General features: G+C 50.7%; 1 protein-coding gene across 2 annotated transcripts in view; it reads left to right on the forward strand.

Moving 5' to 3' along the window:
- YY1 (YY1 transcription factor) overlaps positions 1-10353 on the forward strand; it is a 29649-nt gene extending 19296 nt beyond the window's left edge. Inside the window, exons 3-5 of one of the 2 annotated variants that reach the window (XM_054567716.1) lie at positions 6792-6852; positions 8494-8652; positions 9283-10353. In XM_054567716.1, the coding sequence (XP_054423691.1) occupies positions 6792-6852; positions 8494-8652; positions 9283-9465 (403 nt within the window). In that variant the 3' untranslated portion in view covers positions 9466-10353. The remainder of the gene's footprint in view (positions 1-6791; positions 6853-8493; positions 8653-9282) is intronic. The other variant, XM_054567717.1, reaches the window with a different exon arrangement.
- Positions 10354-14049: the final 3696 nt, after the last annotated feature.

Here is a 14049-nt window from a genome sequence, read left to right on the forward strand (position 1 = left end):
AAGCCCTGGGGGAGAGGCCTCCTCCTCCCAGTCCGTGGTTGGCTGGGGCCTGTAACGGCCCAGGAGGTTTAGGTGAGGGCCGGGCGGGGAGGAAGCTGTGTGATCTTACACTGTCGTCCAAGAACAGAGCGGGGCACCTTTTCCTTGCTCCTGAGAGCAGAGTGGAGTAAGAAAGAGCCGGGGGTCCTGGGGCGTCCTGGTGTGCCCTCCCAGCCCTGCTGAGAACCAGGTGGGCAAACCCTTGCCGTCTGGAGCCTCCGTTTCCCACATGTCAGATGAGTTTATGAATCCACTGTGTTTTATCAAAGGCGGGGCTCCAGCCCTGTCCTCCTTTCAGGTGAAGCTAGTTCGAAAATACTCACGACCCTTTTGTTGAATACAGTGCGTTTCAGTGTTACTGCTGTTCATAATTTAAATACAGGCCTAGGTATCAAATATTAGCACCACTGCCTCCCCCAGTACAAATGCAGGTGGGATCTGTAGGCTCCTTAGCCATCAAGGAGATTGGGGATTGGGGGCAAAACGGGCCGTATATCCTGCCTAGAGCTCACTGTTGTCATGTATTCTTCAAGTCAGCCACCTCCTCCTGTGTCTCCAGACTGTAGTGAGGATGTGACCGGGGCTGGACCCCAGGGGTAAACGTGATGGGACACAGGGGCCAGGGGAAGCTGTTGGGCCGTGCAGCGCTGAGCGCCGTGCTCTGGGCTCTGACGGGAGGTGGTGTCCATGGCGGGCCGCACGCTGGAAGGGCCGGAGCGCGCCGCGCACAGCCCCATCCACCACACGCAGAGCAGTCGGTGGCACCGCAGGTGGCGGAAGGGTGGTTCAGAGCCGTGCTCCTCGGGTGATGGAAGTGGGGAGAGGGTGCTGGCCTGGGCTTCGGGGAGGCAGCAGGTGGCTTCAGATGCTAATGAAGCACCGCTCCGGTCTCACGGGGGTTTCGGGAAGTCAGGGCTAGAGTCATCTGGTGACAGGCTGAGAGCTCAGCCGCGTTAGGGGGATCTGCTCCCGGGGGCGGTTTTGGAGGGGAGACCTGCTGAAAGTTCTGGGGAAGCCCTTGTATTCAGAGGGTAAGAGGGACCAGCGACAGAGCCAGGGGGGTCATTCAGGTACAAGGGAGAAAGAATAGGTCACCCGCAAAAGAAGGTTTGTAGACCTGAAAAGAGACTTTTTCAACAGCAATGATAATCAGACAGTGGAGCAGTGTTTTAAGGTTTCTGAGTAAAAATTATAAATAATTTTTTCTTTAAAGAGAGAAGGGAAGGGAGAGGGGAGAAAGAGAGAACATTGATTTGTTGCTTCTTGCACATACACTGACCAGGGACAGAACCCACAGCCCAGGAATGTGCCCTGACCGGGAATGCAGCTGACGACCTTTCACTCTGCAGGATGACGCCCAGCCAACTGAGTCACATAGGTCAGGGCCAGTCATGGAATTCTTTCTCTTTTTCTGTCTTTCTGTCTTTCTTTATTTTTTTTAAAGATTTTTATTTATTTATTTTTAGAGAGAGGGAAAGGAGGGGCAGAAATATCAATGTGTGAGAACCGTTGCCTCCCACCTGCCCCGTTTGGGGACCTGGCCCCCAACCTGGGCATGTTCCCTGGCTGAGAATTGAACCAGCGACCTTTAGGTTTGTGGGACGATGCCCAGCCTACTGAGCCACACCAGTCAGGGCCAAACATTGAATTCTTAATCCAGCAAAGCTATCAATCAAATACAAGATTTGTCTTAACGTTGAATGCATGCTTTCTGAGGAGATTCCTTGAGGATATATTTCAGTAAAATGAGAGTGAATCTCAAAGGAAGGCTTTTTAAAGAACACAGTGAAGCCCTGGACTTTAGCTCAGTTCGTTGGAGCTTTGCTCCAGTACGCCAGGGCTGCAGGTTTGGTCCCTGGTGAGGGTGCACACAAGAATCGACCAGTGAATGCATGAATGCGTAAAACAGCAAGTCAGTGTTTCTTTCCCTCCCCCCTCTCTCCTTTCCTCTCTCTCTAAAATCAATAAATTAAACTCGCTTCTTGGCCTTTTGGTTAAGATCCAGTGTAAAATCAATAAATTAAAAAAAAAATACAGTGAAAAGAAAACCAAGACGACAGCTGTGCAAGAGTCTGGAAAACTTGTTCCGGTTAGTAAAGGAAGTCTCAGTGGGTTGTGAGAGTGTCTGCCAGGAACATCCCCTCCATTCAGTGGTGGACAGAATGGGGGAGGAAGACCTTGGTGGGACGGGAAAGAGTCTTCCACAAACACAGATCGTCAGAACGTCCCCTAGGGGCAGGACAAGGGACACAGTGTTGACAGTGCCTGGTGAGCGAGCCCCCTTGACTGGCTGTAGGGAGGGCACTGCGGGCATTGCAGCTGCCCTGCTGGACTTGGGGAGCAAGAGCTGCAACCCTGGCACGCAGTTACGCAGTACATTTTACCGTAAGGAATGTTCCTATATCACCGGAATCTGGTGTGTGCTTGTTTTCCGTTAATTACGATCAACCTGGTGGAGAACGCATTTGTGCAGAGAATGGAGTGAGCTCTTAACTCATCCTGACAGTGCACAAAGGAAAGGTAGAGGGTGAGCCCATTCTCGTCCTGTTTCCCAAGGCACCCTGAAAAGATCATGTAAAAACTAACCAAAAAGCTCTTAACTGGACGGAGTGGCGGTGAGTGGTAGAGCCTGGAGCACCCTGCTTTGCTAGGTCCTCACGCTTTGAGAATGTGTGGAGCAACAGCTGACCAGGATTTCCCAGAGGCCTCAGAGTGGGTGGGTGGCTGAGGCTCTGAGAGCTGAAGGCACCGACTCTCACACTGCCGGGGGCCAGAGCCCACCGCTCTGCTTGCAAAGGCCCGCAGAACTTCTCTGCTGGCCTCCGCCCTCCCGCGGCCCCTCTAGGAAGTCGGCAGTCTGCCTCAGCGGGTGTGGGAGCTGCTCTTCCCTCTCCTCGTGCCGGGTTTTTGGGGTTCCGGGCTGGACTGCAGCGGCCTCCAGGGTGTTCCAGGCCCCTGCACTCTGGCTCTGACTGCCCAGGAAACCCGTTAGTGAGCGGGCAAGTAGGAGAGATAATGACTTAGATTTGAAAGTCGTGGTGTTTAGGAGGTGGGACGGGGCGGGGGGGGGGGGGGGGGGTGTTTTTTCCTGAAATGCCTTTTTAGTAAAGATTTCAAAAAGGGTGAGCGGAGCTGGTAAATGCCACTTCCTGACTAAGTTGACAGCTTTTGAGCATTTTTCATTAACTAAAGTATGACAAGTGTTTGAGTCAGTCCGAAGGTGACTCCCAATTGTTCACCGCCCACCCGGAGGCCTTAACCACAGGGTTAACACAAAGATGGGAGGTGACCTGGCGTCGGAAGCCCCTTCCTGTGACCTTGCACTGCTGCTGGGGAGACAGCTCCCCTACCCAGCGTGGCCTCGTTTGCTGGCCTAAGGCAGCCTTATTCTTTGCACAGTTCTCTGCCCCGATTGCAAATGCCAGCTGTGTGACACAGGGGCTTCTGTCCCATCAGCACAGGTCCCCCTTGGTGGTTTCAGTCTGAGTGCCACTAAGCTTTTGCTGGGAAGAGTCTTGTTTTCATTCAACAATCACTTGCTTCAGAAATGTTTCGCCTCAGGTTCTGGAAGGTTGCAGATCTCACTTGGCTGGAACTTCTGGTTTCCACAGTGCCTGCAGGGGGTTGTGCTAGGAGCTTCCTGCAGCGTTCAGCCTGGGGTCCAGCTGAGGCCCCGCCTTCCTGCACAGACACAGGCCGAGGCGGTGCGACACCAGCCATGCCCCAGGCAGCAGGCTTTCCATTTTTAGGTGGTCGGGGAACTTCTCGTGTTGGGGCCTGGCTCCTCTGTAATCCCTGACGCGTCAGGGAGGCCTTTTGCTTTGCCTGTGTCTGTCTCCAGCCTCACCACCTGTAGTTGAACAGGGTGGTTCGGAGCACCAGGACCTCCTGGGTGTTAAGTGTAACTGGCTTTTTTTTTTTTTTTTTTTTAAAGGAATGAACTCATTTTTAGCTTGGCCCATTTAACGCACAGCTGGGGGTAATGATGGCTCTCGTTTCCGGAGTTGAATGTGTGCCGCCCCTTTTAATGTTCAGGCTCCAAAGCAGGTAGTGTTATACCTTTTTACAGAGTAAGAAACTGAGGCTGAGACGTTAAGTAATTTGCTCAAGGTCCTGCAGCTGGTCAGTCGGTCAGCATCACGTCCCACATCCCATTCTGTCTCATTCGTAGTGGCTCTGCTGTCGTCCTTGTCGTCTCCGGGTGAGAAGATCTTTGTGAAGCTTCGCAGTCCCTGGGCGTTCCTGCCTTGGGCGCTCCCAGCCGGTTCGGGCAGGTCAGGGGGACATTCAGAGTAGCAGCATGCGGTCGCGATCTGTGTCACAATTTCTGGATTTCAGACGTATACTTTTTTTTTTTTTGCAAGTTACGTGTCAGTTGGTGCCACGAAGATTTTAGTCTTTATTCACAAAACAGAAGTATTCTTCTTTGGGAAGTGATCCTTGCCCAGGGTTTGCCCTGGGATACAGTGTAAAAGGTGCCGCCCCGCAGGGAGCCGGGCCCATCTGCCAAGGGGCTTCAGTGCGGCCGCAGTCCCTTCCGCTCCCTCGCTGTCCAAATGCATTCTAAACGCCGTTCTAAAATTAGTTACATAGCTAAATGCTAGCACATGTTTGGAAAACGACGTTTAAGAAAAATAGCGCTCAATAACAACATTTTAAAAAAATTAAGAGTTGGGGAGTTGGGTAACTGATATGTGGTAAGGCACTATTCTCTTTTGTGTATATTTGAAGTTTTCCATGATAAAAAACACGTTTTTTAAAAATGAAATCCCTGGGAATGCTGTGAGAAAGCAGATGGGCGTGGGAACGCAGCTGGGCTGCCGTGGCCCCGCCGCACAGGGCCCCCGTCCCCGCCTCGGCACCGCACCGAGCTGGGTGGGCGGGGCAGCGGCGGTCTGTACGACTTCTGTGCCAGGCCAGTGGGCGTTCTTAGACATGGGCCCATCGAGAGGATTTGCATGCCCTGCGATGGACTCTTTTAGGTGAGTACCATTCTTGAGCTCAGGTGCGCAGCGCAGGCCTGTGGCCGCCTCCACAGCAGAGACAAAGGGCGTGTCAGTGGGGTCGGCAAAGAGCAAACACTCTCAACTGGGAAGACTGGAGCTTAGTTGTTAATACACTCTTTCTAATTAACATTTGGAGTAGAACCCTTTCGTAGGAATTAGTGTAGCTTTTCAATCTGTGATGCAATGTCCAGGCGGCACAGTGGCACCAAATTTTTGTCCTACCCAGTTTTGTGAACTCAAACCCAAACCCCAGGATTGAGTGGTGGTTAAGGTAACAGAGGCTGCCCCTTCAGAGCCCTGCACACAGCAGGCACCTCGTATTTGCTACCTCACGTGGTGACCCTCGGAAGTGCAGGGCCCGCAGGGTGGGCGTGAGGCAGGACGGCGCACTGCAAATGCTGTCCTGTGAGATGGGGCGTTTGTACAGTTTTGAACCCGTTCCTTAGAGATACGTTACAGTTGCCAGATACATCGTCTTGCCCGTGCTCCTCCAGGGCACGGACGTTTGGCTAGGTGACTTCATGAGTTCAGGTTTTTAAGGTAAGAAACGCCAGGCAGTCCTTGTCCCCAGCTCAGGGGGAAGAAGGATGTTGGGGCCTAGTAACAAAGATGCCCATAGAAACCTGTAATAAAGGAGTGGTGGTAAAGTAGCTCTTGTGAGGAATCATGGGCTTGGTTGTTTATTAAATACGCACCCTCCTGTGGGAGCATGAAATGGCAAAACTAGTAACGAAGAGAACATCTGTGCAGAGATTTAAGTCTTTTTTTCCAGTTTTTCTAGCAACTTTTCATTTCTCAGCCCTCCACTACACACAGACCTGTAGGGAGCACTTGTAGGGAAAGTTTTCGGAAAGCCCAAATGTTGGCTCAGTGGCAATGGCAGGTAGGTAAGCAACCCCCTCGCCAGGCGGCCCGGGCAGGGCTCCGCGCAGGGCTTGCTGGGCTGCTCGTGGGCCAGGGCTCCCGCTGCCCCCCTCCTGGGGCAGAGCCAGGCACCTGTGTTCTTTATAAGAAAGGCTCTTACTATTTGAAAAACCAGTTGTGTGCTAAAAATTCAACAGGGTGCAGAGCATGGGGTGTCCCCAGCTGCCCACTGGTCCCTAGGGGCTCCTCCACAAAGCAGCCAACGCCAGCGGTTCCCTTCCAGAGCTGTTACACCTCCATGTGTATAAGTGGTTCTCTGTTTAAAATGACTGTTCGGTGCCTAAAAAATCATCTCTGTCAGTATGTATCATAGCCCCCCCCCGTGTTCTGCCCCAGGGCGTCCCCCACTCTAGCGGTTGTATCGGGTTGTGTGTTTTTCAGACCCTCCCCTATTCATTGCTCCTCTTTGTACTGCATCTCTTTTATCACAGCAGCTGCTCTTGGATACATTGCTTCACCCCCACTAGGAGGGTCCCCACTAGGAGGGTCCTCAGTGGTTTGGGGGCTGTCAGGAAAGAGCGGATGCTCCGGTCACACAGACTGATCACAGTGCTGTCTTACGCTGCCCCACCAACTAGCTCTTAGCTGCCTGACCCGAGGCAGCCGGGAGCTCGGCACTCGTACCGGGAGAGTGGGAGGAGAGCTTCGCACACCCCGGTGCTCAGGCTTGGGAGCCGTCTCACCCCTCCCCCTCCGTGGAAGCTTATGGTATTAGCTGTTGTGCCATAAGGAAAACGTTGTAGGGACTGTATGATTGATGCCAGTTGAGTCTACCCGCTCCTACAAATCTCTCTCTCTCTCTCTCTTTTTTCTTTTGGTAAGAATGAAGCCAAGAAAAATTAAAGAAGATGATGCTCCAAGAACAATAGCTTGCCCTCATAAAGTAAGTAACGCTAGGGGAAGGTGTTGGATTGTTGGTGAGGTGCTAGAGAGAGCATGAGAAATTTGCACTTTTATTTCTGCCTGCACAGCTGAGATTAAGTGAGGAACCGCCCTCTTGTGATGTGAATGCCGCTCAGTAAAGGCCACTTAAACTCACACGCTGTTAAGTGGGGCCGCTGCGGGGCGCCAGTGTTTCCGTTATTTACTATGTATTGAATGTACTGTGCCCGGGATTTATTTCTTCTTTTTGGATCATTAACAAGTCTATCTTAAGACATTGGGCTGTGTCTCACCCATGGACCTTTGTGGGAACGTAGACTCATTATGGGAATTTGGAGATTATTTTGGATGTTGCTAAAGTAAGCCTAATAAGACTTCATTATTTCCTTCACAATTTTCTTAATTTACTCTGTTAATTGTGTGTTGCTAGAGGGATCCTTAATTGTTTTCAAATGTGATTTAGCCTTTGAAATAAAAGGATAGCCTAAAAGATACTTGGAGGTATCGGGTTGGGTCAGTTTCAAACTTAGCTGGATGTATGACTATAAAACTATTACACACAGGTGCGAAGAAACAAAGGGGAGGGTTCTTGAATGGAATAAAGATTTTTTTTTAAAGGATTGGAAAAGGACAAATGTAGCTTCGTCTTGTCACCTCTAATGACTGTGCACTCACAAGTTCTTTGTTCTTTTTAATGCTCTTCATGTGGAGAGTTTGAACCGTAAAGTGATATTCATTGGGGCCAAAAAATAGATAAGCGTTTGAAAACAGTTCTGCCTTCAGCTGCCTGCCATCTCTCTGGCTTTTCTGTCTACTTCTTAAAAATTCCATTTTCTGAGTGGAAACTCAGCCTTAGGGGTCAAGGTGACAGACTGTGGCTTTTCCTGCCCGCCCTTCTGCCTGTGACGCTGTCCGCCGGTTGGCTTGTGCTGTCCTCTGTCGCGCTGTCTGTCGTTCCCCCATCCACGCCATCCCTGGGCAACCGCTGCAGAAGACACTGCAGGACACGCTTCTCTGAGCGCCCCGCCCCGCCCCGCCCCGCCCCTGGACCGACGGCCTGCTGCTTTTCTAGTGTCTCACACGATCAATTTCTTCTGTAGTTGCCAATCCTTGGAGGCCCTCTTGCTTCTTTCTCTGTCAAGAAGGGGAAAGAGGCAGAGAGAGAAGAGGGAACAGTAGGCGATGGAGAATGAGAGCCCATTCTCGCAGCACAGAATGTGGGGCCCACCAAAGGTAGTGGTGGGCTGCCGTCGTTTTAACTCCGCTCCCTCCTCGGGGCTTCTGTTACTTCGTGGGGGGCCGGAGCCCGGCGAGGCCGCTGTGGCGCAGCTGGAAGCCAGGGTGCTGGGGTCTACTCCCCGCTTCCCACTCTTAGTCGTGTGACCTTGGGCAAGTCTACTTAAAGACATCTCTAAGCCTCAGTTTCCTCATCTGTAAAACGGGGGTTACATTAAATGACAGGGCCTTTTTCAGCTGTTTTTTTTGTCTTAAGTAATGTAATAATTGTACTGTAATACTAAGTAAAAATAAAATGGGGGGCCGGGGGTGGTTTTGTTGTAATAAGTCAGTGGAGGCTGTTCAGTGGTTGACTCCTTTGTCCCATTTGCAGTGAGAACCACTAAGCTTCTCTCTCTGTTTGAAGGGCTGCACAAAGATGTTCAGGGATAACTCCGCCATGAGAAAGCACCTGCACACCCACGGCCCCCGCGTCCACGTCTGTGCAGAGTGTGGCAAAGCTTTCGTTGAGAGCTCAAAGCTCAAACGGCACCAGCTGGTTCATACTGGAGAGAAGCCCTTTCAGGTAGAGCCGGCCCCTCCCCCACCCCCCACAAGCGCAGGCGGGCAGTGCCTGGCGCCCAGGCTCTGGCCCTGCCCGGGGTGGCCTGTGACGTGCTGGAGAGACCGGATGTAATACCCATCACCCGGGAGAAACAGCGTTGCTCAAGAGCCAGCCTAAAACTAATTTCAATTTAGTTCAGCAGTTAGTAGAGCATTGACTCGCCAATTGGCAGATAACTTCTAGAGCTTTATCCTGTCAGAGTAAGTAGAGTTGACATTTTCTCTCGTTTTAGAAGCCCATGAGCAGGGGGACAAACTCTCAGTGCAATCAGTACCTATGACCTGGTTCTCTTGACACTTGGCACTGGGAACCTTCCCGTTCATTTGAGCACAAGTACTATGACCTTAACATGGTACTTGGGGAGAGCCTTGCTATTTTGCGAGGTGTTTCTCTTTCATTGTATTTAAACAGTTTGGGGTAGCTGAGCCATGGGGCTTAGGAGTCGTTCACACGGAGTTAGAGCCCGTGCCCACTAATTCTAGGTCCCAGCTCGGAAGTTTCCCCGGGGCAGGGAGGACGCTGGGTCAGAGACGCAGTTTGTCCTCCTGGCCTTCGGCGCTGAGCGGGTTCTCTCTGGTCTTTTCCCGACAGTGCACGTTCGAAGGCTGCGGGAAACGCTTTTCACTGGACTTCAATTTGCGCACACACGTGCGAATCCATACCGGAGACAGGCCCTATGTGTGCCCCTTCGATGGTTGTAATAAGAAGTTTGCTCAGTCGACTAACCTGAAATCTCACATCTTAACACATGCTAAGGCCAAAAACAACCAGTGAGAAGACGAGAGAGAAGAACCTTCTCGGCCTCGGGAAGCATCTTCCAGGAGTATGATTGGAAATAAATACACCTCTCCTTTGTATATTGTTTCTAGGAAAGAATTTTAAAAATGAATCCTACACAACTAAGGGACATGTTTTGATAAAGTAGTAAAAATTTAAAAAAAAAACTTTAATAAGATGACATTGCTAAGATACGCTCTATCTTGCTCTGTAATCTCGTTTCGAAAACACGGTGTTTTTGTAAAGTGTGGTCCCGCCAGGAGGACAACTCATGAACTTCGCATCAAAAGACGATTCTTTATACAACAGTGCTAAAAATGGGACTTCTTTTCACATTCTTATAAATACGAAGCTCACCTGTTGCTTACAATTTTTTTAATTTTGTATTTTCCAAGTGTGCATATTGTACACTTTTTGGGGATATGCTTAGTAATGCTATGTGTGATTTTTCTGGAGGTTGATAACTTTGCTTGCAGTAGATTTTCTTTAAAAGAATGGGCAGTTACATGCATACTTCAAAAGTATTTTCCTGTAAAAAAAAAAGTTATATAGGTTTTGTTTGCTATCTTAATTTTGGTTGTATTCTTTGATGTTAACACATTTTGTATAATTGTATCGTATAGCTGTATTGAATCATGTAGTATCAAATATTAGATGTGATTTAATAGTGTTAATCAATTTAAACCCATTTTAGTCACCTTTTTTTTTTTCCCGAAAAATACTGCCAGATGCCGATGTTCAGTGTAATTTCTTTGCCTGTTCAGTTACAGAAAGTGGTGCTCAGTTGTAGAATGTATTGTACCTTTGAACACCCGGTGTGTACATCCGTGTAACAGAAGGGCGACAATAAAATAGCAATCCTACGGAAAGAGTACGGCAGAAAAAGATCTGTAAGCACAGTCTTATTTCTTTTTGTTGTCCAGAATAATAATTCTTGAGCCTCCCAGAAATTGGAAGCTAAATAAAGCAACTCAAGTCTCCTTTATTTTGCACTCAATTCCAGTGACTTGTGAATAAAGCGATTCATGGGTATTCTAATACTTCCCGCGTGGACTGAGTTCTGAAAGAGTAGGTAACAGGCGTCCCAAGTTAGGAACTACCTCAGAGTACCCCGGCAGAGGTGTGACTGGCAGGCGTGCCCTGGCCTGCGCTCTCAAGGTAAGGTGTCAGCTGGCAGGGGCCCTGGAATGCCGGCGCCCGCGGCCCTTGGGCGCCCGCGGCTTAGTTTCATGCTTCTAAACGGATACCGAGTGCCCACGGGCAGGGCGATTAGAGTAAGAGAATTGTACTCAGTGAGTACTTTACCTCTCACATGGTGACCTCTTAAATGTACGATTATAATTTTTGAATTTTACTTTGAGTCAGAGATCAGGCCCATGAGAGTATTTTATAAACTGCCCCAATAAGCAAAGTCTCATTTGTTCAGAAGTCAAACCTACTGTGTGTCTTTGTGCTGTTTGCTCGACTCTGCCAGGTAATTGAAAAACTAGCTAATACCAGAGAACTCCTTACAAGATGCCCAGGACACCACCAGGTCAAAAACGTAGCCCTGTCTCTACGGCTTCTCCATCGGTCCTGTGCAGGGCTGGTGGCCCAGTCACAGTGACCCTGCGGCTCTCTGGAATTTTGAAGTGCCTTCTGAATCATAGATGAAACATTTAACTTGAGACACTTTTTTATTCGTTCAGAGTCTGTTTTCCATTGAGTAGTCTGGTGGGACTGAGTTAATCAGAAGAGCCCGCTGCCCCGGGTAAGCCAGGCTTTGCTGTGTCCGGCAGTGAGGAGCGAGGTAAGCCCTGGCCGAGGTCCCCTTCGGAGCCCAGCGCCCCGCGTGAGGGGGCGCTTCCCTGGCTGGACCTGGGGCCGAGCCCCCCGGGCGCCTGTACTTGCCCTCCCCTCCCCGCGTCGCGTGAGCGGCCCAGAGCCGGCCACGCACTGTCCTCGGGGCTCCTGCCCACGGCATCCGGCAGGGCAGCCTCATGCTGTGGCCACCCGGGAGCCACGCTGTGGTCCGCGGCCTGCAGGAGCCAGGCCCCTGTGCGGAGGGAGGTCCCCCTTGCCGTGCCTTCACCCCTTAGGGGGATGGCTTGGGTCATTTCTTCTCTCCCTTTTTCTGTCTGAATGGAACAGTCATCGTTTCCCGAGAGTCTGTCTCTGTTCTTGTGTCTTCTCTCAGTCTGCAGAGTTAATTTCTGAAAGGAGTTGAATTGGGGGGTTTGAAGAAAATGGAACGTCCACGTTCCTTGTTGACAGCACTCTCGATTTACAACAGTGAGGGAACGGGAACGTGAGCGGCAGTTCAGAGAGCAGAGGTGGTCCTCGCTGGGCGTGGCCTAGACCCAGTGTGCTTGTGGCTGAAGCTCATAATTTTGCTAAAGGTGTAATTTACAAAACTTTAAAATGGTGTTCTAACAGTGAGTCAGTGGTCTTGAGGGTTAATCTGATTTATAAATAATACTGATAGACTTATTTTCTTATATCGGAGCTGAAATACATGCATGTTTCTAGGATATGTAATATAAAAGCCCAGAGGATAAGTTTACATTTAATAAGATGTTGTTTTCTATTTTTGAATTTATTATTTTCCCCTTTTGGTAGTGGGGTTGGGGGGGGAAGCATAATATTTGTATAAAGAACTGTCACCACAGAGTGACATTTATTTTCCAAGGTGACATTGAACTCACGCTGTTGGTTTCATATGGTGTTTGTGTGCTGTGCCCATATTCAAGGCCTGAGGATTTGGGGAAAATCAAAAGATTTTTTTTCTATCTGGTTTTCACGTGCAGTTCTTTTAAATGTCACTTAATTTGCTAAATTTGAGTCAAGTAAAACCGTTTGGCAGAATAGGAAGCCCCATGCCTGCCAGTGTTTCCAAGAGGCCTAGTTTGTTTCTTCACAAACAGATGGGCCCAGTCCCCCCAGCGTGCAGCCCACAGAGACACTCAGATCGGCCGCTGGGGAGGGCGCTGGGGAGGGCGGACGGAGGGCTTTGCTGCTGCCCCCGCCCAGCCGGCTCAGTGAACTCACCTGTTGTAACTTATCTCAGAATCTGTGGCACAGGGAAACCTGGCCCTCTAAAAGTTTTTCAGTTGGAAATCTGATCATCCGACGCCCATTACAGGTAGAGAGAATTGGTCACTTGTGTCTGACTCTCGCCTGGGATCAGCATGGTTTGGAAGGCCATGGTGTTAACCTTGAACTCGCTGAGCTCCTTTTTTCTCTGCATCTGACCGCCAGCAAGAACAAGGATCCCAGAGGGCAGAACGGCAGTGAGAGCAGCAGCTGCCGACAGGCACACACTTAATGCCGTGATCTGGCTGCAAGGCCCCATCCCCCCTACCCCCACCCCGCTGGCCGCTGGAGCTGCCCCACCGCCTGTTGCTGGATGGCCCTGGACCCGCACTGCACTCATGCGGGCACCCTGTCGGGGGTGAGGCCCAGCAGGTCCTAGCAGGTGCATTCGCTGCATCTGAACTATCTAACGTAGGGGCAGAGGGAGCCAGCACTCCCGGCCCTGCCCCTCGCAGCTCAACAGGGTACCCGCAGCCTGCCCCCCAGCATTGCAGGACGCACTGCTTGCTTGTGCGGAGGCTTTGCTTGAGTGGCTGGTTAGTCTCCTGCACCCGAACAGGCCCTTGATTGATTGGACTGTTCCTGCTTAGGCTGTGTTCGGGTCCTGGCTGCTTGAACAGGGTGCCGTGCAGGCCCTTCAGAGCAGCGGCCTCAGACAGGAGAGGCAGGGCCCCGCGCGCGTGCAGGTCCCCTGCAGGCCTGAGTCTGCAGAGCGCAGAGAGGAGGCTGAAGCTGGGGCGGGGTCGAGGCTTGCTGGGCAGGACGGAGTGCACACTTACTCCACTCCCCTTTTAAAAACCGGAAGGGAACGTGGAACACTGGCATTAGGTCAGCGGGCGAATCGAACTCCCCGCGGGCTGGTGTCCCAGCCCCACATTGCCGGCCAGCAGTGTGGGAGGCAGCAGAGGGTGGGTGGCACTATCACATTCATCTTCAGGCACAATGATTGATTTTCCACAAAGTGGCAGGTTTTATAAAATTGACTGCTTTTCATTAAAGACACTCAGACGCCATAAGAAACAACACTGGGGTGCCGCGGGGAGGGACCCGCTGCTGTGCTGTGTTCTGTTGGCTGCTCCACCTCCGCGGGGGGTGGGGGGGGTGCTGCAGGGTGTCTGCATACACTGGAGGGGAACCGGCGACGATACCAAACCTTGTCCTACCGCATCCGTGACGCATGAGGCTCTTATTATCTACAGGTGGTGGTTGGTCAGATGGTTTTCATAGAACAATTATGTTTTTACACTCTGGTAACCTCTGTAGGCCCTGGCTCAAGGACTCAGCATTGCGTCTCATGTACATCTTTTTCTTACATGTTCTTTGCCATTTCTGGAATTGTCCTTGGTTTTTCCTTAGCTCATAGGTCATAGATGCAGAAGTATTATCGCATTTAAGGCATCCGCATCAAGCAAGATGTCTTTGCATCCAGAAAAACATTTAATGATAACTCAGTTGAAGCACCAAGCATGTGTAACATGGTTCTATAAAATATAATAAACGCATAATGTT

The sequence above is a fragment of the Pteronotus mesoamericanus genome, unplaced genomic scaffold (assembly GCF_021234165.1).
Source record: "Pteronotus mesoamericanus isolate MK-2021 breed Mesoamerican mustached bat unplaced genomic scaffold, CSHL_Meso_final contig_192, whole genome shotgun sequence".
In the NCBI taxonomy this organism is placed as follows: Eukaryota; Metazoa; Chordata; class Mammalia; order Chiroptera; family Mormoopidae; genus Pteronotus; species Pteronotus mesoamericanus.